We start from the raw sequence: 27,138 nt of genomic DNA on the forward strand, positions 1-27,138 counted from the left end.
TGGGACCGGACCCTAGACTCCAGGTACCGAGGCGGCCTCTGAGGCCTGAGGCGGTGTCTGGGCCTCCTCTGCAACGCCCAGGCGTGCGCTTCGGCGGATCAGGGCGCCTCCGAGTGTTGGCAGGTGCACGGGGCAGAGCCGGGCCAGAGGGGCTGCGGCGCGGCCGGGGTACAGTGGCGAACGCCGGAGAAGCAGGGGGCCAGACTGAGCGCGCGGCGTACTGCGCCGTATTCAGAGGCGAGCGGCAGGTTCCGGCGAGAAATCTGAGGCTGGATCGCAGCCAAGAAAGCCTCGGGGCGGGGCCGGCGGCGGGGAGGGTCTGCGGCCGCCCGCGGGCGGGAGGGAAGTGGCCGGTGGCCGAGAGGGAGCCGAGCGCCGCCAGGATCCAGCGTCCCGCCGCCCCCGCCCCCAGCCCCGCCCTTCCAGGCCCCGCCCCGCACCCCCTCCAGCCTTTTCCCGCGGCCCCAGCCGGCGCCGTGCCGAGTCCGGCTACCTGGTGCTCCCTGCGTGTTTCTCTGTTGGGCGTGCGGACCCCAACCCGGTGAGCTCGGCCGCCCGCCCCCCAGGTAAGCGAACCTCCCGCGCCCAGAACGCCGTCCCAAACGCCACCCTCGCGGCCAGCGCCCGCCCCTCCTCCACAGCCATGGCGGCCCCGGCCCGGCCCCCACGTGACTCAGTTCGGCCCCCCAGCGCCCTGCCCGGACGGCCTCTTGGGGCTTCCCATCTGGTCCCAGGCCCGGGCTGCCTCCCCGAGAGAGCCCTGCTCCCTGGAGGGCCCCGGCGCCGCGCGCTCCCGGGGATGCGGCTGCGACGCGGGCGGGAGGGACTGGGGCAGCCTGGCACCGTGACGCCAGGGAATCGCTGTGGACGCGGGGAGCGCTGCGCGAGTGTCGGTCCCTCACCCGCGAACCCCTCCGGAGCGACTCCCGGGGGCCCCCGACGTGCCCGAGTTGGGGGTGCAGCCGGGGCCGCAGAGGCTGCTAGGAGCCGCGTAAACAGAAACCGGCCGTTCTAGCCCCTGCTGAGTGCGGGGAAGACTACGCATCAGGGCGATGGGGTAAGTCAAGTCAGGGAGGGCTTCTCGGAGCCGGTACCGTCCGGGCCGGAGCAACCAGCCACGAGGGCTTCTTAGGCCCAGGAAACGGCAAGATTCTGAGGCAGGGCCCAGCCTGGTGCGTCCGCAGGGCGGAACAGAGCCAGCGTGGCCGAAGCGCGGGCATTGGAAGTGGGAGAGGTTGGCCCGGGCCTCGAAGATGGGTGGCAGGAGTGTGTGGTTTCCATTTTCAAGCCTGTGGGGTCCCCAGAAGGCTTAGAACAAAGTGGGTGCGGTAGTCTTAAGAAGATCCAGCAGCTGCTGTGGGCAGAACAGAGGGGAGGAGGCTGCTGCTTGCAGCCGGGCTGGCAGGGGTGGTGGAAACTAGGTGAATTGGGGGTTAATTTTGTCAGAACATCATTATCTCCTCCCTGCTCAGAAGTGGGGCATGAAGGAAAGAAAGTGCCCAGAGGAGATTGCTGGCTTGGGCAGCTGGGAGTGTGGAGGGGCCTTTCATGGCTGGGATAGGGAAACTGAGGGAAAAACGTGTGTGGGGGTGGAGGGGGGGCCTGTTTTGGCCAAGGCTGATTTGCAAAACCTATGAGAATGCCACCTGATGGGGGAGCCCAGGCAAGGTCCCAAGCAACTGAGCCCCAGCTGGCCCCATGGAGGCGGCCTGGATCTGTTGCATGGGGCCGTCTGAGTTAGAGATTCTGGAGGATGGGGCTGTCTTTGAAGCTCCTTGCATCCCCACCTCAACTCAGTCCCCTTCCAACAGCAGCTGCTGTGAATAAACCAGTGAGTGCCCTAGAGCCTCGCTCAGCACACCTGGGTCCCACAGGCCTGGCCAGACTGCAGGGAGGAGGCTCTCAGGACATTCCTTGCCTGCCCTCCTAGCTCCCAGCAAAGACGTCTTAGAGGAGAGGGAAGAGGCAGTGAAAATAAGCTGGGAGCCTTGGTCCTTGAACTGGCCTTTTGGCCCCAGGGAAAGTTTCTGAGCTTCAGTTTGCCCATCTGCAAAATGGGCCAGCAGTTCCTATCCCTGGGAGTGTCGGAGGTCAAAGGAAGCCTTGGCTAGGAAAGGGCTTGGCCATCCCAGTGGCAGCCTCATGACTAGGGGGAGATGGGGAAGACTCCAATGCCAGTGGGAGTTCACAGCCCTATGAGCCTCCATTTCTTGTTCTGAGAAATGGGAGTGGGAGTTCATAACTGCACCCATCTCCAGACCCAGGGCCATTTGCAGATTGAGTCAGGCATGCAAAGTGTTTAGTTGGCCCAGTGCCTGGCATGGAGTGAACACTGGCACAGGAGCCGCTAGGATGACTGTAGTTGGTGGGGGTGGGGGTGGGGGGTGGGGGAGCAGGCCTTGGTTCACTCCTCCCACCTCCCACTAACCCTGGGCCACCCACAGGAAAGCAGGCATGGGGTGTCGAGGCAAGATTCTCTCTTATCCAGGCACTGCAGGCTGTCCCCTTTCCTGCTGTGGTTGTCTGGAAGTTGCCACAGACCAGGTCCTGCCAGTTTGAGGTCAATGCCCTCAGGCTAGTGACTTCACTTCCTTTGTGCTTCAGTTTCTTCCTTGCAAAATGGGAATAATAACAATCATCACTTCAGAGATGAGCACATTGTCCAGCTCATAGGCCATAGCATCTGATAAAATAGAATGCCTGGGGGTAGGGGACCAGAGGAGTGAGCTGATTGAGCCTGGGGAGGGGTCAGGAAAGGCTTCTTGGAGGAGGTGGCTGTTGGACTCATTAGTAAGGATGATTAAGAGTTAATGGGAAGAGGGAGAGAAAAAAAAGAAGAGTTAATGGGCAGAGACCAGTGAGCTAAGTTGTGGAGGGGAGGAACTGCAGGGTACATGGGAGTTGCTGCCTGCAGGAGCCAGCATGGAGGCAGGCACGCTGCACTGGTCCAGATCATGATGGAGCTGGACCAGGTGGAAGCGTGGCTGTGTGAGAAGTAAGTGGGTGGGTCCAGAGCAGATTTGCAGTTGGATAGGATGCAGAAGCTGCTGCGTGGGAAGCAGGTTCAGGTACAAGTTAGCAATCTGTTTCTGTGGTGCTACTGGAGGTCCAGGTGGAGGTGAGGTGCGGCTGGGTGCAGGGCAGGCTTTGGAGAAGCAAGCCTGGAGCTTGGGACACATACCCACCTTGGGTGGGGGGGTGGAGTTTGGAGAGAGGGTGGAAGGAAACCAGGAGTGGGTGACAAGTCAAAAGCCAAAGGAGCCCTCGCTGGTTTGGCTCAGTGGATAGAGCGTCAGCCTGTGGGCACATGCCCGGGGTGCGGGCTCGATCCCCAGTAGGGGCCTGCAGCAGGCAGCCAATCAATGATTCTCTCTCATCATTGATGTTTCTATCTCTCTCCCTCTCCCTTCTTCTCTGAAATCAATAAAAATATATTTAAAAAATAAAGCCGAAGGAGCAAGGGCTTCAAAAAGGAGAACGAGCCGGCCGGTGTGGCTCAGTGGTTGAGCATTGAGTAGGAGGTCACAGTTGGATTCCCGGTTAGGGCACGTACCGGGTTTTCTGGCTGGATCCAGTGGGGGCGTGTGGGAGGCAGCCGATCAGTGATTTCATCATTGCTGTTTCTCTCTCTCTCTCTCTCTCCCTTCCTCTCTCTGAAATCACTAAAAAAAATTTTTTTAAATGACGAAGCCATGTTTCTCAATCCCCTGCTTCTAATCCCTCCCTTGGCAGGGTCTTACTCCCTTATTTGTTTGCCTTTTCTTACCTCCCCCCCCCCCCAAAGCCTTTCAGAATGGGCTTTTTATTGCCACCCTTGAAGCTGCACCTGAATCTGCACCTCAGACCCAATCTGTCTCTGACCACAGTGGCAAAGAGGAGTCCTTGCTCCTCCCTATCTTGATTTTATACCCTTGTTATATGATGCCCTCACACCAGTCCCCCACACTGAACCAGCAGGAGTTTGGCTTTCTCCCCGCCCTCCTGGGCTTTCAAAACCATATTTTGGCCCAAGTCCTAGTATGTGTATCTGAGTACGGGTCCCCTGCCAGCCATGCCTGGCTTTATCTCCCTTCCACCTTCATTCAGCCTATACTTCGAAAGTCCCTGCACTGGGAGACAGTGGAGACTAGTAGTGAACAAAGTAAAATCTGCCCCCTCCCATGGAACTGATGTTCTGGGAGGACGGAAGCAGGAAGGTGATAAGAAGAGACCTGAAGGATGAGAAGGAGCCAGTCAGATTGGGGATGGGTGGGCATCTGAAGGAAGAGCATTCAGGCAGAGGGACCAGCATGTTCAAAGGTTCCGAGGCAGGACCAGGCCTGGCATGTTAGAGGTAGTGAGGGGGCTGGTGTGGCTGGAGCAGAGTGAGCGAGGGGGAGAGTGGAGCAGATGAAGAGACAGGCTCTCGGGTGCAACAGCAGACCCTGGAGTGTCCTTGCTCCAGGACTGCTTTGCGGTTTGCAGGGAGGGGGTATTGCTTTGGTACTTTGTCCCTTGTGTGCACTGGTCATTCTGCTCTGAAGTCCTGGAACCCTGAAGGCTGAGGGGACTGACAGGAGGGAAGCCCACCCCCTTCTCCCTGCACTTGTGGGGCTCAGCTGACCTGGGAAACTCTGGAGGGGCTAGAGGGAGTGGAGGAAAGTAGCCAGGGGAGGGTAATGATGGGGGGTGTGGGGGGCTGGGGCCCGGCACTGGTGGCTGGCCTGTAGGCCAGGCGGGTTGTACAGGACTCAGAGCTGGGTGTTAAGGTAGGATGCTCTCAAAAAGGTGATAGGAGCCCTAAGGGACACAGGGATGACAGGCAGGGGTCTGACTGCGCCTTCAGGACAAGCAGCAAAAACCTAGGCAGTCCCTGAGGATGGCCCTGCCACCAGCCCACGGTCACTCCCTTTCCAGATTGAGGAAAAGGGCACCCCTCCCCCCCTCAACCCACACTCACACACAGACCCTATGAAAGGCCTGGTCATCTGGGCCTGGTGACCCTCCACACTCGCGTCCCTCACCCAGATATTCCCCAAACCCCTCCGGCTTCAGAGGCTTTGGACACATGGACCCTGGAACCTTAATCGGAGCCAAGACACACCATGGTTGGGACTATTCCCTCCACCACCCCCATCACCCTCCAAAATGGGGATAGGTGCACCTAAGAGCAGCTCCCTCGGGCCCTGGCTCAGCCATGGCAGTGATCCTGGCAGGTGCCATGGGACCACAGTTGGGGCAAGGAGGTCAGGCTAAACTATTGAGATGGCAGGGTACAGGGAGCTTGAGTGACAGGAGAGAGCAGGCAGGACAAGCTCTGGAGATGTCTGCCTCTGAGTCTCATTTCTCCATCTGAGATATTGGTTAGATATTGGCTGTCACTTCCCTACCCTCACCTCGCCTCTTCCCCTTCTCTCCTCTGTTCCAGCCCCATCACTCAGGGCCTTTGCACAAGCTGTTCTAGCTGCCTAGAATGTTCTGTCCCCGTGGCTTCCTTCCTCGCCTCTTTGGTTCAAATATCTTGTCAGAGAGGCCTTCCTGACCTTCCTGTTTAAAATTGCAGCCCTTACTGATCAACTCTTGGTCCTTTTTCCTTCCTTATTTTCCTCTCTACTACCTGACATCATGAAACAAATTAATAAAATATATGTTGTTTGCCATCTCCACTCCCACCCTCATAGAGCTGAGGTTCTGGATGTGGTGGGAATCCTGTGGTAGTCAGTGCCCTGCTGGCTCCCCAGTGTACAGCCAGCACCTGGCACACAGTCTGCACCCAATACATGTTTGTGAAAGGATGGCAGGCATCCCGGGTACCTCCTGAGAGGCTTGGCTTGGAAGGGGGGGGGGGCACTCGGGGAAGGGTGCGTAGGGTGTCAGGCTCTGGAGACAGGTGGGCTTAGATTCAAATCCCAGCTTTCCACTTTCCAGCCTGTGTCTCAGTTTCCCCATCTGCAAAATACACACTACAGAAACTCCTGGCACTGGACACCTGCTGTAGCTTTCTGGGGGCCTGGCTGGAGATTGGAAAAAGCTGGGGGCAAGTCAGACCAGGGAGAGGACACTTAATACATTCCCACATAGTCCTAGGATTTTCAAGACATGTGTTGAGAGTAGGGGGGGTTACTTTAGGTAGTCTGAGCCTCTCTGAGGAGGTCATCTATATGTTGTTGTTGTTTTCTCTTCATAGATTGTTTATCTTTTGCTTTTGGATACAAAGGAAACGTTTCATAGACCATTTTCCAGGACAAATGCCATGGCCTTTTAGGATGTGAGATAGCAGTACCATTTTCCAAATGGCTTATTTCTGATGGTCGAGTCCAATTTCCCCTCCACTGTGGAGTGCCAGGTTTTCTCAGGCGCTAAGAGCCTCTGGACCGCAAGAGTATATGGTGGTTCTTGGAGGAGGGGTCAGGTTGCTCACGCACATGCCTCCTCAGTGTAGTTCTTCTCGTTGCCAAAGTAGCCATTCTGAATTTTGAAACTTGCCCTTTTTCACACCACAGAATTCACATGACTCTATAGAAGTATTCAAATTGGTGGAGTAGTATGTGTTTATTGGATCTAAGAGCCTTATCTCAGTAACACAGAAAAAGGCCTCTTCCTTGCGGCCTGAGTTGTTCCTGGATTTAAAGCTGGCTCTGAGGGTTCAGGGTTCCCAGAACATTCTCCGGGGATACAGGAAGAGTATTGATGCAATAAGAGAGATGCTTGCAGTGATGTCTGCATTGAGACAGGAGTGAGACAGAAGGGCTGTAACTGTTCACCTGGGTCAACCATATTCATCCAGGACTCAAGTGAGCATAGCCAATTGAAATTTTAGAAATAGGTATAAAAACTATGCCTCAGGACCTTCAGAATTTGGCCAGGAATGAATGTCATCTTGTTTTCACTATGTTTTATGCCCACTGTCTGCACATGACACTACGGCTGGCTTTCTCTTAGCGTGTGGGGGGCAATCTGAAAATGAATGTACTTGAAGAAAAAAGTGAGCCTTTGGGGCCCTGGCTGGTGTGCTCAGTGGTTAGAGCATCAGGCCATGGACCAAAGGGTTGCAGGTTCAATTTCCGGTTCAACCCCCTATCCCAGTCAGAGTGTGTGGGAGGCAACCAATCGATGTGTCTCTCCCCTCTCCCTCTCCACTCTCTCTAAAAACAAATGGAATTAGGAAAAAAAAGTGAGCCTTTGAAAGGAGATCGGTGGGTGTGTAATCACACAAGTGGGGCAGGGATGGGAGAAGTGGGGAGGATTGAGACGAGCTAAGTTGCTTTCCGAGGCCCGGGTGTCTGCAACCAATCAGCGTCTCAGCTTAGCCTTTTTTCTTTCAGTCTTTGGTGGCCAGCTTCTGGGCACCTGTCCTGTGTCAGGTGCTGGGGACATGGAGAGGTCAGGCCCCATCACCAGGCTACTGGGGAAGAGACAGAGTTGCCCCAACATTTCTGAGAAAGGTGGTAGGAGAAGCCACGGTAAGGGCCCCTAGCCCAGTGTGAGGGCATCTGGCAGGCTTCCTGGAAGAAGTGTGTAGAACATTCTTGAAGAACCAGAGGGATTTGGCAGGCAGAAAGGGAGGGCGTTATTGGTGGGGGAGATGGGGACCCATACTACTCCACCAATCTGAGTACTCCTATAGAGTCATGTGAATTTTGTGGTGTAAAAAAGGCAACAGTTTCAAAATTCAGAATGACGACTTTGGCAACTAGAAGAACTACATTCATTCATGCAAAGGCCTAAAGATGTGCCTGAGTGCATAAAGCCAGGTCGGTGGGAGCACTTACAGGGTTTAAAGCTGAGGGGGGTCTGGTATGCATGGTAGAAGGATGGCATGGATGCTGATGGAGGGTGGTGGCTGAGGCAAAACCCTAGGCAGGGAGAGCTGGGCAGAGGCCACAATGATTTCGATGGAGAGATGAGGCCTCAGCAGAGCAGGGACTTCGTCAACAGTAACTAGGGACATGGGTACAATTGCAGGACTTGATGAGTAGCTGAGTGTCGGGGGGGGGGGGTGTGGAGGGGCCTGGGGTGGAAGATGGGGTCTTGGCCAAGAAGCCTCAGGGGAAAGAAAGCATGTTCAGTGGGTGGGGGACGACTTGAGTGTGACAGAGCTAAAAGCCCACACGCAACGTTATTTCAAATATTGTATTTTTCAGTTTTAGAATTCCTGTTGGTTCATTTTTATAGTTTCTGCTTCTCTGCTGAGGTGTCTTATTTGCTCATTCATTAGGAGGTCATTTTTCTTCACATCCTTGACTATACTAAGTATAATAGCTGCTTCAAAGTCCTTATTTGCTCATTACAACATCTGGGTTACCTCAGGGTCAGTCCCCGTTGATTTTCTTCTTTCTTGAGTATGGGTCATGTTTTCCTGTTTCTTCATGTGGCAAGGGTTTTGGATTGTATTCTGGACATTGTGAAAGATATGTTGCTGAGACTCTGGATTCTGTTGTTCCTCTGAAGACTATTGATTTTTTTTTTTTTTTTATCAGGCAATTAACCTATCTGGATTCAAGCTCCAAAGTCTGTTTTGACACGGTGGTGACAGGTGAAATTTCACCCTTTCTTTTTAGCTTCAGTTGGGGCTGGTTGGAGTCTGCCCGGTACATGTATGGTTCAGGTTTTACAGTTTTTGTATAGAACCTGGAGCTGCTTTTTTTTTTTTGGTCTCATTTTTTTTTACATATTCCACCTATTGTTGAGCTGTCATGGTCTCTGTGGGCTCTGTCTTCTCATTTGTCAAGCCAGTTTCTATTTCCAGTAAATAACAATAAAAAATGGGAAACTCATCCCATACTGTTCCCTTGTTCCAGGTATGGACCCCCATCCACCTTCTCCATTAATGGGTCACTCTCGAGCAGTGCTGCTCAGTAGGTTGTGTGCACGATGAGAATGTTCCCTGTTTGCACTGCCCATGGAGTAGACATGTTTCTGGTGCAACTGAGGAACTGAATTTTAAATTATATTTAATTTTTAATTTTAGTTAATTGAAATGTAAATAGTCACATATTAAGGCTAGTGGCTCCCACATTGGACATTGCAGCACCAGAGCATCCGGGTACAGTAAGTCCTCACTTAACATTGATCGGTTCTGTGACTTTAAGTGAAATGATGAATACCAAAGCCAATTTACCAAAGCCTAATTGATGTAAACAGAGTTAAGTTCCTACAGCATTTCATCAACATTATACTGAAATGACGTTATTTGAGGACTTGCTATGGTTGTTTTTTAATATTTAGCCTAGCATTTGTCACCTCTAAGAGGACTGGTCTGATTGGCTAACTCCTCTGTTACCAGAAGCAGAAGTGTTGGTGGTTGTCCGTTTCATAACCTACGTGTCAGGCCATCAGTGTGTCTCTGCTTTTATTTTTTTAGTTCGATGATCCTCCCAAGTCAGTGAACATAGCTTGCCCTCTTCTTTCCCCCTCCCTTGATAATTTTTTTAAATTACAAAATGTTTTTAATTGTGGTAGAATACATATAGCAAAAATTGACCATCTTGGCCATGTTTAAGTGCACAGTTCAGTATTGTTGAGATGTTCACATTGTTATGCAGCCTATCTCCACAACTTTTTCATCTTGCAAAACTGAAACTCTTATCACATTAAACAGTAACTTCCCATTGCTTTGACTCCCCTAAGGACCTCCTGTATGGTGTCCTGTAGTATTTGTCGTTTTGTGATTGGCTTATTGACCTCAAGGTTCAAAATGTCCTCAAGGTTCATCCATGTGTCTTCCCTCTTTTAAACGCATGCCTAATATTTCATCGTGTGGAATGCTGAGGCTCCTGATTCCCAAATGTTGGACATCAAAGTTCCTTCCAGTTTTCACTGGAAGGGCAAGACGGAGGACTCTGAAAGGGCACAAGGAAACTTAGGAAGTGATGGTGACCCTTGAACAATACAGAGTCAGGGACCCTAACCCCATTTGACAATATGTCTTTTATATATATAAAAGACATATATATATATATATATATATATATATATATATATATATAAATTGATTACATATATATAATTTATATATATATATATATATATATATATATATATATATATATATATATATATATAAATTGATTTCAGAGAGGAAGGAGGGAGAGGGAGAGAGAGACAGAAACATCAATGATGAGAATCATTGATTGGATGCCTCCTGCACGCCCCCTACTGGGGATCGAGCCTGCAACCCGGCCATGTACCCTTGACCGGAATTGAACCTGGGATCCTTCCATCCACAGGCTGATGCTCTATCCCAGTGGTTCTCAACCTTCTGGCCCTTTAAATACAGTTCCTCATGTTGTGACCCAACCATAAAATTATTTTCATTGCTACTTCATAACTGTAATGTTGCTACTGTTATGAATCGTAATGTAAGTATCTGATATGCAGGATGGTCTTAGGCGACCCCTGTGAAAGGGTCATTCAACCGCCAAAGGGGTTGCGACCCACAGGTTGAGAACCGCTGCATTGAGCCAAACCAGCTAGGGCTGTCTTTAACTTTTGACTTCCCCAAAACTTCACTACTAATAGCCTACTATTGACTGGAAATCTTTCTGATAACATAAACAGTCAACAAATGCATACTGTGTTGTTACAGTAAACTAAGCTAAATAAAAGATAATGTTATGAAGAAAATCATTAAGAGAATGCATTTTTAGTACTCTATATGTTTATCAATATGTAAGCTTATCATCTGTTTACAAGATTTGAAAAATCTGCATATAGTGTGGACCAACGTAGATCAAACCCATGTTGTTTAAGGGTCAGGTGTATTCAATATCTTGATTGAAGTGATGATTTCATGGTTGTGCGTATATGTCAAAATACATTGGATCACATGCTTTAAACATGCTATTTCTTACATGTCAATGATACCTCAATGAAGCTGTGTTGTTATTTTAATTGTAGTCCTGTAGGGCTGCCTTATACCCTCACCTGTATTCCTGACCCAACCCTGGGCAGGTATCCATCAGATCCTGCTGCCCCACCTCTGCCTACCTTTGAGGCTGGGGACTGCTTATTTCCCCCCTCAAACCTCCAGAGACCTGATCCTCCCTCAGTCCTTGAAAGCTCCCTGACTGACCCCCAACACATACCCACACTAGGTGATGCTGGGGACCCCAGAGGTCTCTTTCCCTGTTGCCTACTGTTGAGGGAGACTCAGAGCTACCTAGCTTTCTAAGCTCCATGGGGTCTGGCCAGGGCCAAAACACAGCTCTTAAGAAAGGCTTGAGGCCCTAGTGCAGTGGTTCTCAACCTTCCTAATGCCGCGACCTTTTAATACAGTTCCTCATGTTGTGGTGACCCCCAAACATAAAATTATTTTCGTTGCTACTTCATAACTGTAATTTTGCTACTGTTATGAATCGTAATGTAAATATCTGATATGCTGGATGTATTTTCATTGTTACAAATTGAACATAATTAAAGCATAGTGATTAATCACAAAAACAATATGTAATTATATATGTGTTTTCTGATGGTCTTAGGCGACCTCTGTGAAAGGGTTGTTCAACCCCCAAAGGGGTCGCAACCCACAGGCTGAGAACCTCTGCCCTAGTGGGTTTGGCTCAGTGGCTAGAGCATCGGCCTGTGGACCCAAAGGTCGGGCCGGGGTTTGATTCCGGTCAAGGGCACGTACCTCAGTCGCCGGCTCCTCCCTGGCCTGGGCCCTAATTGGGGCTTGTACAGGAGGCAATCAAGTGTTTCTCTCACATCGATGTTTCTCTCATCTTTCCCTCTCTCCACCACTCTCTCTAAAAATCAATGGGAAAATATCCTCAGGTGAGGATTGAAAAAAAAGAAAGAAAGAAAAGGCTTGAGGAGGGGGTTCTGCTGAGAGTGGGAAGGGCAGAGAAGGGAAGTTAATCTGATCGGGGTCTTGAAAGGCCAGCAGGAACTGGCCCAGTGAAGGGGGTGGAGGCATTTCTGGCAAAAGGCTCATAAAGACCCTGGAGGCAGGACCACCAGGGGAAGCTCTTGAGCATCCTAGGACCTGGGTGTTGTTGGGGGGTGGGGTACTGGAATGGAGCTGTTGGAGGGAGGGAGCAGTGCTAGGAGAGCATGCCTGCCAGGCAGCTGTAGAGCAGCAACTTTATGGCCCCACTGTTGGTTGTTTGATTGGGGGGTTGGGGGGCCACCAGGGGTGTGGGTGGGATGGATGAGGTCATGAAGGGTGGCTAGTGGGCTGGGGATACCAGGGTACCTGACTCAGTTCACCCAGGCCCCTGAGCTTGCCAAGAAACCTTGATAAGCAGAAGCAGGACTGTAGAGGCCTCCACAGGGTCCTGTGAGTCCTGATCCCCCTGAGGGAGTTTCCAGCCCTGGCTTTCTCCTTTGCTGCCTGGGTGACCTATTCTAGTAGCTTCTGGCTTTGAGCCTCAGGCTTCCCAGTTTATAGGGAGACAGTACACCTACTTAGTGGGGATCAAGCTGACCTTGCCTGTTATAGAAAGTGGCATATTTTTCTAGGAAGTTTGACCACCTGACCTGAAGTCTTCATGTCCACCCACTTGTCAGTGTGTCTGTTCTATCCACTCATTCATCTACTCATTAGATGGTACCTCATGTTGTGCCAGGCCCTGTCTGAGGAAAATGCAGTGACTAAAACAACATCCATGCCTTCATGAGGCTTATGCCTTGTAGTGAGGCAGACAAACAAGTGAATAAAAAAACAGATCAACTGAGATGACGGGGCTAAAGGAACGAAACAGGGTAAAGAGATGGACTAATAACGTAGCTTTGTTGGTAGCCTGAGAAGGCTTCTCTGAGGAGGTGATGGGTGAGCTGAGAAGAATGATGGATGAAGGCAGCCCTGGCTGGTGTCGCTCAGTTGGTTGGGCGTCATTCTGGGCACCGAAAGGTTTTGCTCAGGTTGTGGGCTCAATCCCCGGTAGGGGGCGTGTAGGATGCAGCTGATCGATGTTCTACTCACACATCCATGTTTCCCTTTCTCCTTCTCCCTTCCTCTCTCTCTAAAAGGCAATAAAAATATTTTTTAAAAATAAAATAGGCTGGGGCAATGTAGAACCCTGGACTTGGGGGCCCTTCTTTGGATCTTTGCAGGGAGCAATATGGTAGTGTCTCCTGGACTGGCTGCATCATTGGTTATTAGCACCCCTCGGGCACCCTGTTCAGAGAGGTCCAGAGTGGGGGAGCCAGGGCCATCTGGAGGGCACAGCCCGGGCCCAGTACAGGGGCAACTGTAGTTATCGACAAACAATCCCCACTTAGCACATCATGTGTTCTTTGCCAGGGCCTCCAGCTGCAGGAGTCAGGTGACTCCAGGCAGCAGGCCAGGCTATAGGGGCTGGGTGATTGTGTGTGTGTGCGTGTCTGTGTCTGTCTGTTGTGTGTCTGTCTTTCCCTGGGCTGGACCTGGATATCTGGAGTCCGAATTGATTTCCTATTTCAATTAGAAAACTCAGGCTAGTCCTATTTCCAGCCAGATTGAAAATAAGACAAACTTGTGTGCACAGTCTTGCTCTGGTGGGACATTTGAGGGTTCAGGGGAATAATAGGACCAGGCGAGGTCTTTCAGACCCCTGAGGCAGACCAGGGATCCTCTGCTCTCCTGCCCCCTCCTCATGTCAGCGCAAGCCCTAATCTCTCCCCGTCCCCCAATCTGGGGATATTTTTAGCCACTAAGAGGGATTATCAGAGTCTAGCTCCAGGTGGCAGAGGCAGGGCGGGAATAAGGCCAAGAGGCTTCAAAATGCAGCCGGACTGATGGTGATGGTGATGGAGAGGAAGGCTTGGGCTGGCCCCCACCCACATGGTCATTCTCCAAATGACCCTCTGTGGCCCTGGCCGAGCCCAGCCTGAGTTCATTAGGTACAGCTTTAAGGTCAGGGCCTGTCCTGGAAGAACCACCTAGAACCTGCCACCCCTCCTTTCCAGAACATTCCCCAGCCCACCCCTCTCCACTGCTGACAATTGTGCCCACTCCTCTCCTGGTGTCTTTCCAGCCACCTCATGTGGAAGGGCCTGTGGTTACTCCATTTTATAGATGAGGAAATGGAGGCATAGAGCAGCCAGGTCAGTAGCCCGAGGAAATGGGTGAGGCAGGAGCGCAGTGTGTGGCAACACCGGCATGCAGGGTGTGTGGTAAAGCAGGAGACCTGACTGTACGCACTTCTCAGACAGGGTAGCGGATGCCCAAGGAGGCAGAGGGTCACAGTGCAGGCGTCCAAAATAGGAAAGGTGAAGACTGAGGAGGAGTGCCACCCAGAACCCCACTTCCTCCCGTCCCTGGGGAAGAGGGCATCTGGTGGGGGATCGGGAGTGAAAGGGAAGTTCAGGCCTTGCTCACTATGGATGCTTGTTCACAGCCGCCCCGGAGCCCACCCTGTGTGTCAGGCACCTGACCCACCAAAGGTGGGTGAAGAAATGGACTTGGCCACTTTGCTGGGCTCCGGACCCTGTTCTCTTCCCAAACTGATGTCTCTTCTTTATCGAGAGGGTGAGGGAGGGGGGTGGGGGGACGACAGACATTGGGGTTAGAGAGAGGTAGGACTTCCAGGGCCAAGACCTCTGCAGTCAGGGTAGGGTATGAAGCCACCTTGGAGGGCTCTCTGGTTTGGAACGTACTTTTTCAAAATGACTCGGGGGCCAGAAAGGGCTGGGCCTGCTTCACCTGAGGGGATGGGTTTAAGGCTGGTTCTCCTTCTTCACCTCTCACCGCCTCTGAAAGACTGCCTGGCTAGCTCCCAACACCATAGTGAGCCAGGCAGGGCTTGGCGAGGTTCTTTAAGTGGATCCAAGGTTGGGGTAGTCGGGCGGTGCCTCCAGGAGGAAGTGACAACTAAACAGCCTGCAAGGACAGAGACCTTGCCCTCTTTCCCCACCATTTTATGTCCTCAGCACCCAGCCTGGGGCAATAAACATTCTATGGGCCTTCCAGGCAGAGGGCAGCATTTGTAAAGCTGGGTGTGTGGAATTTTACAGTGTGATGGGAGCAAAGGGTCGGGCAGTGAATGGTGGACTTTGAGGCTGCACACATCAGCAGAGGCCTGAGGTTATGAGATGCCGTTGTTGTGTGCTTTCCCTTATCTCTGAAGCACCCTGGCTTCAGTGGACCCCATCTGGCCCCCTTGGGTGGGGGAAGAACGTGGGGCTGGGGACCTGGACTCCTAGCCCACTCCCATCTGCTCTTGGTGGGGGGTGTCTTATCGGATGGTTGTGACCGCTCCTGAGGAAGAGGCCGGAGATGTCCTGTGGTGGATGTGTGAGGCCAGGAAGTCCAGGAAGGGCGTGTGCCCTGTGCCCCCGTGGGTACAAGGGATCAGCCAGCCTTTCCTGCTAGTGAAGATGTTTCTTTGCTAGAGATCAACCACCTGGACCAGGGGTCCTCAAACTACGGCCCGCGGGCCACATGCAAATACAAATATTGTATTTGTTCCCGTTTTGTTTTTTTACTTCAAAATAAGATATGTGTGCCGAAACCGGTTTGGCTCAGTGGATAGAGCGTCAGCCTGTGGACTGAAAGGTCCCAGGTTCGATTCCGGTCGAGGGCAGGTTCCTGGTTGCGGGCACATCCCCAGTAGGAGGTGTGCAGGAGGTGGCTGATCGATGTTTCTCTCTCATCGATGTTTCTAACTCTCTATCTCTCTCCCTTCCTCTCTGTAAAAAATCAATAAAATATATTAAAAAAAATAAATAAGATATGTGCAGTGTGCGTAGGAATTTGTTCATAGTGTTTTTTTAAACTATAGTCCAGCCCTCCAACGGTCTGAGGGACAGTGAACTGGCCCCCTGTTTAAAAAGTTTGAGGACCCCTGACCTGGACAAAAGTCCTTGCAGGTGCCTTTCCATCTATCTGTCCTGTCTGGATTATCTGAGCCTTGTGGGTCGAAACTATCACTGCGCCCAGCGGCGTGGCTCAGTGATTGAGCATCGACCTATGAACCAGGAAGTCGTGGTTCAATTCCATGCCCAGGTTGTGGACTCGATCCCCAATAGGGGTCGTGCAGGAGGCAGCCAACCAATGATTCTCATCATTGATGTTTCTCACTCTCCCTCTCCCTTCCTCTCTGAAATAAAAAATATATTAAAAATAAAAAAATAATAAATAAAATGCAAGTTTCAGGAAGGTAATTCTAAAAAATAATAGTAAAAAAATAAACTAGTCAGTGCCACACATCCTTGGTTGTTTTCCAGGCTACTGCCTTCTAGCACCCCTCCCCCACCAGTGTGTCCAGTGGCAGTGGTCACTGCCAATCCCTCGCTGAAGACTGAATGCTGGGTGCCTCAGTGTGGTGGGGCTGCTCCTTATCCACACCCCGTCTCATACACGTGCAATCCATCCATCCCATAGATTTAAACATCGGCCACGCACTCATGAGTCCTGCCTGGCCTTCTCCCACCCCTACCCAGCTTGTCTTCACACTGAACCCAACTACTCCCAAATCCTCTCACCCATCCTGGTTCACTCACTTCCTCAGTCTCTTAAGAATTTTTATTTTTTCTGTATTTCACTTGTGAGACTGTGATTAATAATAATAAATACAAATTTGGTCTTTGTCACCGGTCCTGGCACAGAGCTCCTAACACTGTGGGAATTGACGTGGATAAAGTTATTATGTTAACGAGGTGACTTTTGGAAAGCCCCTTAGTCACCTAAGGATGGGGGCTGGTAGTCAGGGGACCCAACTGTGTGTCAGTTCCAGCCCAGGAGGGGAGAGAGGCTAAAGGTTGAATCAATCACCAATAGCCAATGAGTTAATCAATCATAGGACAGGGTTCAGAGAGCTTCCAGGCTGTGAACACATGGAGATTTGGGGGTAGTGATGCCTGGAGGGGGCATGGAACTCTGTGCCCTTTCCCCATACCTGGCCCCACACATCTCTTCCATCTGGCTGCTCCTGAGCTATATCCTTTACAAACCAGTGATCTAGCAAGTAAACTGTCTCTCCGAGTTCTGTGAGCCGTTCTAGCAAATACATCAAACCCGAGAATGGGATGGTGACAACCTCTGATATGTAGTCCATTGTCAGTCAGAAGCCCAGGTGAAGTCAGGAGAGGCAGTCTTGCAGGACAGAGTCCATACCTGTGGGATCTGACATTGTCTCCAGTTAGGTGGTGTCAGATTTGCTTGCTGGTGAGGGTAGAAAACCCACATGTCAGACCTAAAATCAGATTTGTAGATTTTTAAAATATATCTACACTAATAAAAGACAAAGACGCTAATTGACCGTACCTTTGCTACACCCAAGCCACATCCACCAGCCAATCAGAGCGACTATATGCAAATTAACCCAACCAAAATGGTGGCCGGCAGCCACGGAGCTGGAGCAAGCTGGAGGCTTGGTTGCCCTGGTGATGGAGGAAGCCAAGCTTCCTGCCTGCCCTGGCCGGCTGAGGCCTCCGCTCAAGGCAACAAAGTTTCAATTATAGAAGATAAATAAATACCAGAGACCTGCTTCCAGCCAGCCTCCACTGGGAGCTTGGGTGGCTGGGGGCTGTGGCCAGCCTGCAAACAGCCATCAGCCCCTCACCTAGGCTAGCCACACACTCATGGGGTGAGGGTCCCCGCTGGGGGGCTTGGCCAGCCTGCAAACAGCCATCAGCCCCTCACCCGGGCTGGCCAGGCACCCCAATGGTGACCCCCACCCTGAAGGGGCTGTGGCCAGCCTGCAAACAGCCATCAGCCACTCACCCAGGCTGGCCAGGCACTCCAGCAGGACCCCCACACACACACTCCCTGAAGGGGGTGTGGCCAGTCTGAAAACGGCCCTTAGCCCCTCACCCAGGCTGGCCAGGCACCCCAGCGGGACCCCCACCCTGATCTGGGACACCCTTCAGGGCAAACCAGCTGGCCCCCACCCATGCACCAGGCCTCTATCCTATATAATAAAGGGGTAATATGCAAATTGACCCTACCAGCAGATCGACTGGGAATCACTGGTCACTATGACACACACTGGCCACCAGGGGCAGATGCTCAATTCAGGAGCTGCCCCCTGGTGGTCAGTGTGCTCTCACATGGGGAGCTCTGCTCAGCCACAAGCCAGGCTGATGGCTGCCAGTACAGCACTGGTGGTGGGAGCCTCTCCAGCCTCCTCAGCAGCGCTAAGGATGTCCAACTGCAGCTAGGCCTGCTCCCTGCCAGCAATTGGACATCCCCTGAGGGCTCCCTGGCTGCCAGAGCGATGTCTGACTGCCAGCTGAGACCCAATCCCCCAGGGAGCAGGCCTAAGCCAGCAGGTGGTCATCCCCCCAAGGGGTCCCAGACTGCAAGAGGGCACAGGCCAGGCTGAGGGACCCTCCCAAGTGCACAAATTTTTGTGCACCAGGCCTTTAGTATATATATAATTTTTTATTTCAGAGATGAAGGGATAGGGAGAAAAAGATAGAAACATCAATGATGAGAGAGAATCATTGACTGGCTGCCTCCCATACACCCCTACTGGGGATCAAACCCGCAACCTGGGCATGTGCCCTGGCTGGGAATCAAACCATGACCTCCTGGTTCATAGGTTGACTCTCAACCATTGAGCCACGCCAGATGGGCAGAACTGTATGGAGTTTTTAAATACAAGTGTTTTCATTTGCACAGAGAAAAGGGCCCACATCATACACGCACAGCTCAGTGAATTTTCTTAACTGAGGGCTGAACCTTCCAACCCTCTGCAGGCCCCTCCGGTCACTACCTGTCCCTAAGAGCAACCACTCTCCTGATGGCTGGCTCTGTGGCTGGCAGAACAGCACCCCTTGAAGATGTCCATGTCCTAATCCCCAGACCTGGGAGCATGTTACCTCACATAGCAAAGGGGAGTTAGTTTGCAGAAGGAATTAAGGTTACTAACAGGCTAACCTTGAGATGGGAGATGACCCTGGACTCCCTCTGGGTCCCAAAGTAACCTCAGGGGCCCTTACAAGAGGGAGGCAGGAGGATCTTGAAAAAGGGAGAAACTGAGCTATTCAAGATGGCGGGGTCTGCAGATGGGGCTGGTCCCGTGATAGCCCCTGGTGGAAAGCTGACCCACCTTAGTTACTGCTCCATTACCCAGGAAGCTCGCTCGGTCTTGCTGTTGGTTCTCTCGCCCAGCTGCCACCGTGGTTTGGGATAGCGAATGAGACAGTGACATTCATACCTCATGGGGAGTCCACATTGGGAAGGGAAGCCAGCGAGGGAGTTACAGATTTCCTTAAATTTTTGGTGTTTGGGCTGCATCCAAAACTCCTTTCCGGGCATTTGACAACATGAGGTCGTGACCCTACTTCCTTAACTTCTGGCCATCATCGTCTTGTCTGTCAAGTGCAGAATAATAACTGCTGTCATGAGCCGTGTTGTTAAAGGTCAGGAGGCGCCAGGCTGAGCACTTTGTGTACCTAACCAGGCCCAGCTGAGAGGTGGGTATTACTGTCCCTGTTTTACAGATGAACTTGAGGTTCAGAGAGATCGAGTCATTTGTCTGAAGACGCACAGACCAAGTTTCTCCCAACACTGGCTGTAATAAACTCCGGACTGCAGGTGCTGGGGGCATGAGGGCCGGTGATGGGCCTTCCAGCTTCACCCACCCTACCAGTGAGCTCCCCCTAACCTACCGTCTGTCCGCAGGATGTGGTCTAGTCTGAACGAGTGGCTGTGGCAGGACCGCTTCTGGCTACCTCCCAATAACTCATGGGCTGACCTAGAGGACCGGGATGGCCTGGTCTACGCCCACCCCCAGGACTTGCTGGCAGCCTTGCCCCTGGCACTGGTGCTGGTAGCCATGCGCTTCGCCTTCGAGAGGTGAGTGTCTTGTGGTCCTGTGCTACCACCCTGTGCGGGGCTTTGTCCTGAAGTGTCTCTGGCTTTGAACCAAATTGCCCCTTACTCCATCCTGCCCCTAGCTGCCACCACTCACGTTTCTTCTGGTCTCTGATGGCTGTTTTGTCGCAACACTGACTGCAGCTCTAGTCTGGCTATGCCAGCATCTTCAGAAAACGGGTGGGCATATGCCCAACTTGCTGACCAAGGACACGTCTGCAGAGGCCAGTCAGTCAGAGAAACTCCTGTCCACTCCCTCCTCCTCTTCCTCTGTAGGCAAGCCAGTCCCTCACCCTGACCACTTCTCTCTGGTTCCCCATTGCTCCTTCTATCACCCCTCCTCCTACTCCCCTTTTTAGCCAAAGGAAGGAGCGTGGGCCTCCCCTGGCCTCCCCTTTGGGCTTCCCTCCACTCACCCCCAGTCTCCTGCAGCCGGCACTAGCCCCTCCCGGTTGCCAAACCCTGTAGATTTTCAGTCATTTCTCAGATGACCCAGACGCTGCTCAGAATTGGGTTTCTTCCTCTTTCCCTGGGTGTCCTTCCCCTGGGCTCCCTCCCCCTGTCCCAGGTAGTCCCACCCTTTCCCGTGTGACCAGTGCTGTGATCACAACTAGACCTGCCTTGCCAGGGGAGGGTCCCTCTCTCCCCTTTCTCCACATGCACTTCCTCCACTTCTCACACCCATTCCTGGTTTGCACACACTCCTTTGCAGTTCCTTTAAGGCTGGGTCCCAAGGAAGCCTGCCCTGCCCCTCCCACCACAGAGCCCTAACTCCCTTCAGCCACTCTGGTCTCCACCTCTGTCTAGCCCTGACCACAGGGACATGGAGGCATCCTGCATCTTGCTTTCTCTCTTCTACGCATAAGGAGCTTCCTGGATACGGGCTTCTTGGACACGGGGGACCCACTGATGCATTTATCTTACAGGCACCCTTTGTGCCAACCGCTGCTGTAAGCAGTTGTGTCTTAACCCACTTTGCCCTCAGTGCAGCCCTGAGAGGTGGTACTATATTATCATCCCCATCTTACAGAAGAAATGGAGGCACAGAGAGGTCAGGTGACCTGCTTGAGGTCACACAGTGGGTTGGCCAGTGGAGACAGGCTTCACCTGAGGGATTCTGGGAGGCACAATTAGCCAGTCCTTGATGGGTGGTCTGCTTTCCCACAGGGGTGGGCAGTGCCGGAGGGGTGTGCCCAGGTTCGTACTGGACCCCAAGGGAGGTTTGCATATTTAACTGAGGGCCCCAACGGAGGTGAAAGTGTTATCCCGGTCCCAAAGGCGTCAATTGCTGCCAAAGGGCAGTGGGGGTGGGGCGAAGGCAGGCTTTTCCCCTTCAGTAAGGGAAGGTGAGCCCTGGATTTGAATTCCAGGTGTTCCACCCACTGTGTCACCTCGGCACATTTCCGACCTCTCTGAGCCTTTGTCCATCGGGACACAGGATGACGACAATAGGGTTAAGTGCATGTGCTTGGCAGATCGTAAGCACTCAGCACATGTCAGCCCTTGCAGGGCTGCTCTGAGCCTGTTTCCTCAATGAACCTCGATATTAGAATGATAGGTATGAAATTCAGTCCCAACTCCTGGCCTAGGAGCCCCTTTGTGGGCAATGTGACGATTGATGAGAGTCCAGCCCCTCCAAGTGTCCACCCCGGAGTGGGAGAGGGGGGATAGCCCCAGCCTGGTGGGGGCCAGACCAGGATGAGGCCACCATGAGACAGGCAGTGAGGGGACTCTGACCCCTGGTTTGGGGTTAGATTGAATGAAGGTGATTTGGTACCCCCAAAATTGACCACATCCCGATTCTGAAGACCAGTCCAGCTCCCTTTCTTATGTTCAGTTTAATGCAGCAGCCAAGCTATCCTCCAGGGTCCCAGGGTATGACCTGCCCCTTCCGAGCCTCAGTTTCCCTGCCTGTAGCATGTATATCCCTTCTCACTGGACTGACAAGCCCTGTGTCCCCTGCACCCAGACTCATCGGCCTGCCCTTGAGCCGGTGGCTGGGTGTGCGGCATCAGGCCAGGAGGCCAGTAGAACCCAACGCCACACTGGAGAAACACTTCCTCATGGAAGGATGGAGACCCGACAAGGTGAGGACCCCTGATACCCTCTTCCTTCCCCATCTGCCTGTGTGGCTGCAGTGTGGATGGGGCTAGGAATGGCATGTAGCCCACTTCTTGGGGGCAGAAAGCCCGCCCCCCCCACCCCAGTGCCTCACCCACTCCCACTCCATCCGGTCCCTTATCAGTGAGCTCAGCTGACCAGTGGGCAGCTCCTGGGCCTGGAGAGGGTGAGGGGAGGGGGGTTTCTCTCTTGTTCTGGGGAAGAGTGGAAGGGCTGACTGTTCTGGGGGTTCTGCAGTCATGACTCTTCCTCAGTTCCTGCCCATGGCATAGCTGCCCCCTGGACAGGGCCTGGGCTGGGTCCTGAGGGGGAAGAGGGAAGGGAGAGGTCTTCCTACCCTGGGAGGAGGAGGGGGTTCAGCTCCTGCAGAATAGAGAGCCTTGTGACCCCAGCCCCCCTCTGCACGTAGGGGTCAGGCCTGGAGTAGGGCTGAGAACGTTCTCTTCTATAGGGAGGGGTACAGGAAAACCTCTGTGGAGAACTGCTCCCATACCCCAGCCCCTTCCTTAATCCCAGTCCCCATCCATCATCTGCCTGTCCTGTGAGCAGGGCTGGGTTCTCATAGGCCTGACTGTTTGGGGGGCCCTACCCCATACCCCACAACTCCCCTATCTCCATAGGTAGACAGCCCCACAGGTGAAGTCTGGAGCTGCAGGGGAGGGAGTAGCAAAGCTGGGTCCCACCTTTCCTGGGACAGGAATGGGACGCCATCCCTCTGACCCTGGCCCCCATCACCCCTTTCCCAGCCTCGGATGGCTATCCTGGCCACGCAGTGTGGCCTCACGCTTCGGCAGACCCAACGCTGGTTCCGAAAACGCCGAAACCAGGACCGGCCTTGCCTGACCAAGAAGTTCTGTGAAGCCAGGTCAGCCCGGGGTAGGACTTGGGGGTGTGGGGGAGGGGGAGGGTCTGCTGTGTCAGCTGCCTCAGGGGCTTCCTGTCTGTCTGCAGCTGGAGGTTTCTCTTCTATCTGTGCTCCTTCATTGGTGGCCTCTCCGTCCTCTACCACGTGAGTGTTCTGACTGCTTCCTGTCCCACAAGCACCTACTGTGCACTGGGCCTGGCTTGGGGGTGAGGGGGTGTGGAGGGGTGTGAGCAGTGGGGAAGGCTTGTGCACAGGAGAGGGAGGGAGAACTTGGCTCACATCATGGTAGATGTTCCCTCAACAGGAGCCTGTTGGGACCTACTGTGGTTGGGGCTGGGATCCGGCAGTGAGTGAGGCCCTGGTTTAGAGTGAGAGCAGAGAGGTAGCCAGGTGGGAAAGATCAGAGCTGAGTAGCCTGGCTGGGGTTGCTCATTGGTTGGGCATCGTTCCGTGCACCAAGGGTTTGTTGGTTTGACTCTGGTCAGGGCACACGCCTAGGTTGCAGGCTCAATTCCCTGCAGGAGGTGTGTGTGCAGGAAGCAGCCAGCCAACCCATGTTCCACTTTCACATCAATGTTTCTCTTTCTCTTCCCCCTGTTGTCTCTAAAAGTCAATAAAAATATTTTTTTAAAAAGAAAAAAAGATCAGAGCTGAGTGACAGCAGCATCTCAAGGGCCAAGGAGGTCCCAGGCCTGGGGTGGTGAGCTGGGGTCTGATCTTTGGGCAGCTTCAGATGTCTGTGTGTGTGTCTCTCCCCTCCCCCACCCGCCCCTTCCCCACCTCCCAGGAGTCATGGCTGTGGAGGCCAGCAATGTGCTGGGACAATTACCCAAACCAGGTGAGTGGCAGGGGTGCCTGGGGGCTGGAGCGGGGATTGGGGCAGTCAGAGTCCCTGTGGCCAAAGGCAGCAGAACCACACCTGGACGTGACAGCACGCTCCCCTCCAAGCCTGTCTGTCTATTTCTGCCTCCCCTGCAGAACGCAGAGGGGCTAGGAGGCAGGAAACTTGGAGCAGGAGGTGCCCTTGGTTATCACCAGGGATACGGATCTCACACCTCTTCGCTCACTGGGATTCAAGGGTCCTGGTTTTGAGCAAATTGGGGAGGGCCCTGAGGGAGTTCTCCCTCAGCTAACCCTGCCCCGCTCACCCTGCCTCAGCCCCTGAAGCCAGCCCTGTACTGTTGGTACCTCCTCGAGCTGAGTTTCTACATCTCACTGCTGATGACATTGCCCTTCGACATCAGGCGCAAGGTGAGGGCCGGCCAAGATTCCCGCTGGGGAGGCGAAGTCCTGGGGGAATCGGGATCCAGCTCAGTTGGGGGGATGGCCTCCCCGACCTGGAGATCCTCTGGGACCTCAGGCAGGAAGCATGGTGCCAACCAGTCCCCGAGAGGGCCCTCTGGCCACCCAGCCTCGTCCCAGGGTCACCCACTGTCTCTCGTAGGATTTCAAGGAGCAGGTGGCGCACCACCTCGTGACCATCATCCTCATCACCTTCTCCTACAGCGCAAACCTGCTGCGCATTGGCTCTCTGGTGCTGCTGCTGCATGACTCCGCAGACTACCTGCTGGAGGTGGGCCCAGCCCACCCCTCTCAGCAGTCCTTCCCCACCCTCCCAGGTGCCCCTGGAGATGGGCCCTGCCCCTCAGTCTTCCGGTGAGGTGAGGCCCCGCCCCCTCAGCTTTCTGGGGAGAGGAGACCCCGCCCGATCCAGGCTTCCTAGGAATCGTGTCCCTGACCCTCTTGGTCTTCCTAGGAGGTGAGGGCCACCCCTAAGATTCCTGGAAGGTGAGGCCCCACCCTCTTTCAGGTTGTTGAAGCTTCTCGCTCAGAGACCCACTGGAGATAAGGCTCTGCCCCACGGCACCTTTTCCTTGAGAAGAGGCCTCACCCCTTCCTACCTGGTTCCCCTCCCTACCCCCCCCGCCTGAGTCCTCTCTGCTGTCTCCCCAGGCCTGTAAGATGTTCAACTACACGCACCGGCGGCGAGTGTGCAACTCGCTCTTCCTCATCTTCTCCGTGGTCTTCTTCTACACTCGCCTCGTGCTCTTCCCCACCCAGTGAGTCAGACCTCTAGTGGGGGGCTGGGGAGGTGGGTGGGCGCAGCCGGGATCCAGGCCTGCCTCACCCCGTTCCAGACCCAGGGAGCAGGGGGTGTTGGCAGGGAGGCTTCCCTGAGGAGACAAAGAAGGGTGTTGTGTTCCCAGCCCCAGGCACAGCACGTGCTAAGGGCCAGAGGCAAAAGAGACTGAACACTGGGCTCAGTCCTCATCCCCTGTGTGCCTGGAACATGGACCAGACGGCAGGGTCTGTCCCAGCTCACTCAAGGCTGCCCAGTGTATTTGCTGAGCCTCTCCCAGCAGAGGGAGCAATCTGAAGATCCCTGCTCACGTGGAGCTGACTTTGGGGGAAATAAAGAAGGCAGACAAGGAAGAGAAAGTACAGTCAGGCACGGAGGGTGTGGGTTGTCGGACGGCCGGGGGTCACTGGCAGCGCTCATGCAGGAAGACGAGTGAGGGAGGCAGAGGCCGTGCTGGCCAGCAGAAGAGCGCTCCAGGCAGTGGGAACAACACAGCAGAAGCCCTGAGGCTGGACTGGGCCTGAGCAGCAAGGAGGCCCATGTGACAGGAGCAGAGTGAGCTAGACACGAGAGGGAGGTTGTGAGGGCAGGTAGGGGACTAGACAGGTTGTGCCGGGCCTTATGGGCCACTGGGAAAGACGGGTTTTTATCCCAAATGAAATGAAGGATTCTGAGTAGAGGAGGGAGGGGACCTGACTCAGATGCTCACAGGCACCCTCTGGTGGCTGCGGAGAGAACAGCTGGTGAGAGCCCCGGAACCAACACCCTGACCCCTACCCCCCATCCCAATCCTGGCCCAGGAGCCTGGGAGCCAGGGCAGAGGCCACTGCCCTCATCCAAGTGAGCGATGATGGGACCGGACCAGCGCAGGTGAAGTGGGTGGACTCAGGGATGACTCGGGGTCATGAGATGGTGATGAGCTCAGAGTTGTCATGTCAGGATTAGGAGTTCAGCTCTGGCTGTGTTGGGGTTGAGGGGCCTCCAAGGACCCCCAGAAAAGACAGGAGGAAACAGTGGGCACACCAACTGGGAGAGAGATGAATATTCAGTGTTTGCCCCCATGAGACTGGACAGGGTCATCCAGGGACCAGGTATGGACAGAGAGTCCCAATGCTGGAGCCCCTGATGTTTGCCGGTCAAGGGGAGCCTGCAAGGGAGATGCAGAGGGAGCAGCATGAAAGGGGGGGGGGGGGGAGTATGGGTCCCTGAAGGTATTTGAGGAAAGGGTACCAGGGAGAAGGAGGAGCCAGGCAGATCTCCTTACGGCTGACCTGGGTGAGGGTGGCGGTGGGTGAAAGCCTGGGGACAGGGGGTGGGGAAGGGAGGGGGGGGCTGAGCAGAGAAGGAAAGGTGTGCAGAGACCACCAGCAGAGCAGTGGGAATAGAAGTGCTGCTCCCTTGGGGCTCATGGTTGTGCACAGGCCAGTTGGTAAACTTGTGTGACCTGCTCACAACCAAGTGGGGGGGGCATTTAAATGCCCTGGGGACAACGGGGAGCCATCAGAGGTTCTGGAGTAGGGAAGGTCACACAAGTTAGAGCTTCTCCCTCCTGCCTGCCCACCTGCCTGCCCCAGGATCCTCTATACCACATACTACGAGTCCATTGCCAACTCGGGCCCCTTCTTCGGCTATTACTTCTTCAACTCGCTTCTGGTGATACTGCAGCTGCTGCATGTGTTCTGGTCTTGCCTCATCCTTCGTATGATCCACAGCTTCATAAAGAAAGGCCAGGTAGGGCCGAGCAAGGGCGGGCTCCTGTGTGCCACCCTGGAGCCCCAGCCCAGCCTCGTGCCCACTCCTTGTTCCCTAGATGGAGAAGGACATTCGCAGTGATGTGGAGGAGTCGGCCTCCAGCGAGGGGGAGGAGCTTCCGCAGCTCAAGAATGGAGCAGCTCAAGGCCCCCGGGCAGTCCCCACTGATGGCCCTCGGAGCCGGGCAGCGGGGCGGCTGGCCAATGGGCACATGTTGGCCTCGTAGCTGGCTGAGGATTGGCTGTGAGGGCTGCCCCAGTGCCTTGGATTTGTGGGGTGCCTGGACTGGTGGCCTTTGGGCCAGCTCTGTGGAGACAGAGAGGGCCCCACCCCAGGGTGGGAGGAGGGCTGATGATCTGTCTCCAGCCCCTTCCTTCTGCCTCCCCTCCCGCCTCCCCTCAGGCCACTAGACAGAGCTGGGGGTGGGCAGCAGCAGGGTGCTGCAGCCCACCAGAGCCATCCCCAGGCAGTAAGGGGTACAATAAAACTTGAACAGAGCCAAATTCTCTGCCTCAGAGTTTGTGTCCCTGTCACAGCTCCTCAAAGGCCTGAGGAAGCCAGGACTCTGTTTACATACTCCACTGACAGGACACTCGC

General features: G+C 53.9%; 1 protein-coding gene across 4 annotated transcripts; it reads left to right on the forward strand.

Moving 5' to 3' along the window:
* Positions 1-27,044, forward strand: CERS4 (ceramide synthase 4). 4 transcript variants are annotated; one of them, XM_059695890.1, is made up of 12 exons: positions 409-566; positions 19,351-19,444; positions 19,532-19,705; positions 21,693-21,810; positions 22,591-22,709; positions 22,796-22,853; positions 23,497-23,547; positions 23,868-23,960; positions 24,154-24,282; positions 24,663-24,769; positions 26,364-26,520; positions 26,600-26,913. In XM_059695890.1, exons 3-12 carry the CDS (start codon positions 19,533-19,535, stop codon positions 26,765-26,767), a joined length of 1,173 nt encoding a protein of 390 aa, XP_059551873.1. In that variant the 5' UTR covers positions 409-566; positions 19,351-19,444; position 19,532; the 3' UTR covers positions 26,768-26,913. The 4 variants fall into 4 exon arrangements, with proteins under 4 accessions (XP_059551872.1, XP_059551873.1, XP_059551870.1 ...); XM_059695889.1 differs by lacking the exons at positions 409-566; positions 26,364-26,520 and adding an exon at positions 1-23 and having other exon boundaries at positions 26,600-27,044; XM_059695887.1 differs by lacking the exon at positions 26,364-26,520 and having other exon boundaries at positions 26,600-27,044.
* The last annotated feature ends 94 nt before the right edge of the window (positions 27,045-27,138 follow it).

This window comes from Myotis daubentonii, chromosome 5, assembly GCF_963259705.1.
Source record: "Myotis daubentonii chromosome 5, mMyoDau2.1, whole genome shotgun sequence".
Taxonomy (NCBI): domain Eukaryota; kingdom Metazoa; phylum Chordata; class Mammalia; order Chiroptera; family Vespertilionidae; genus Myotis; species Myotis daubentonii.

Bases quoted from the DNA above. Each gene is read 5' to 3' on its own strand.
- CERS4 (XM_059695889.1), top strand. From the start codon at position 19,533: ATGTGGTCTAGTCTGAACGAGTGGCTGTGGCAGGACCGCTTCTGGCTA. The intron at 21,811-22,590 runs GTGAGGACCCCT...CCCCTTTCCCAG, and splicing joins AAGGATGGAGACCCGACAAG to CCTCGGATGGCTATCCTGGC. The intron at 22,710-22,795 runs GTCAGCCCGGGG...GTCTGTCTGCAG, and splicing joins AAGAAGTTCTGTGAAGCCAG to CTGGAGGTTTCTCTTCTATC.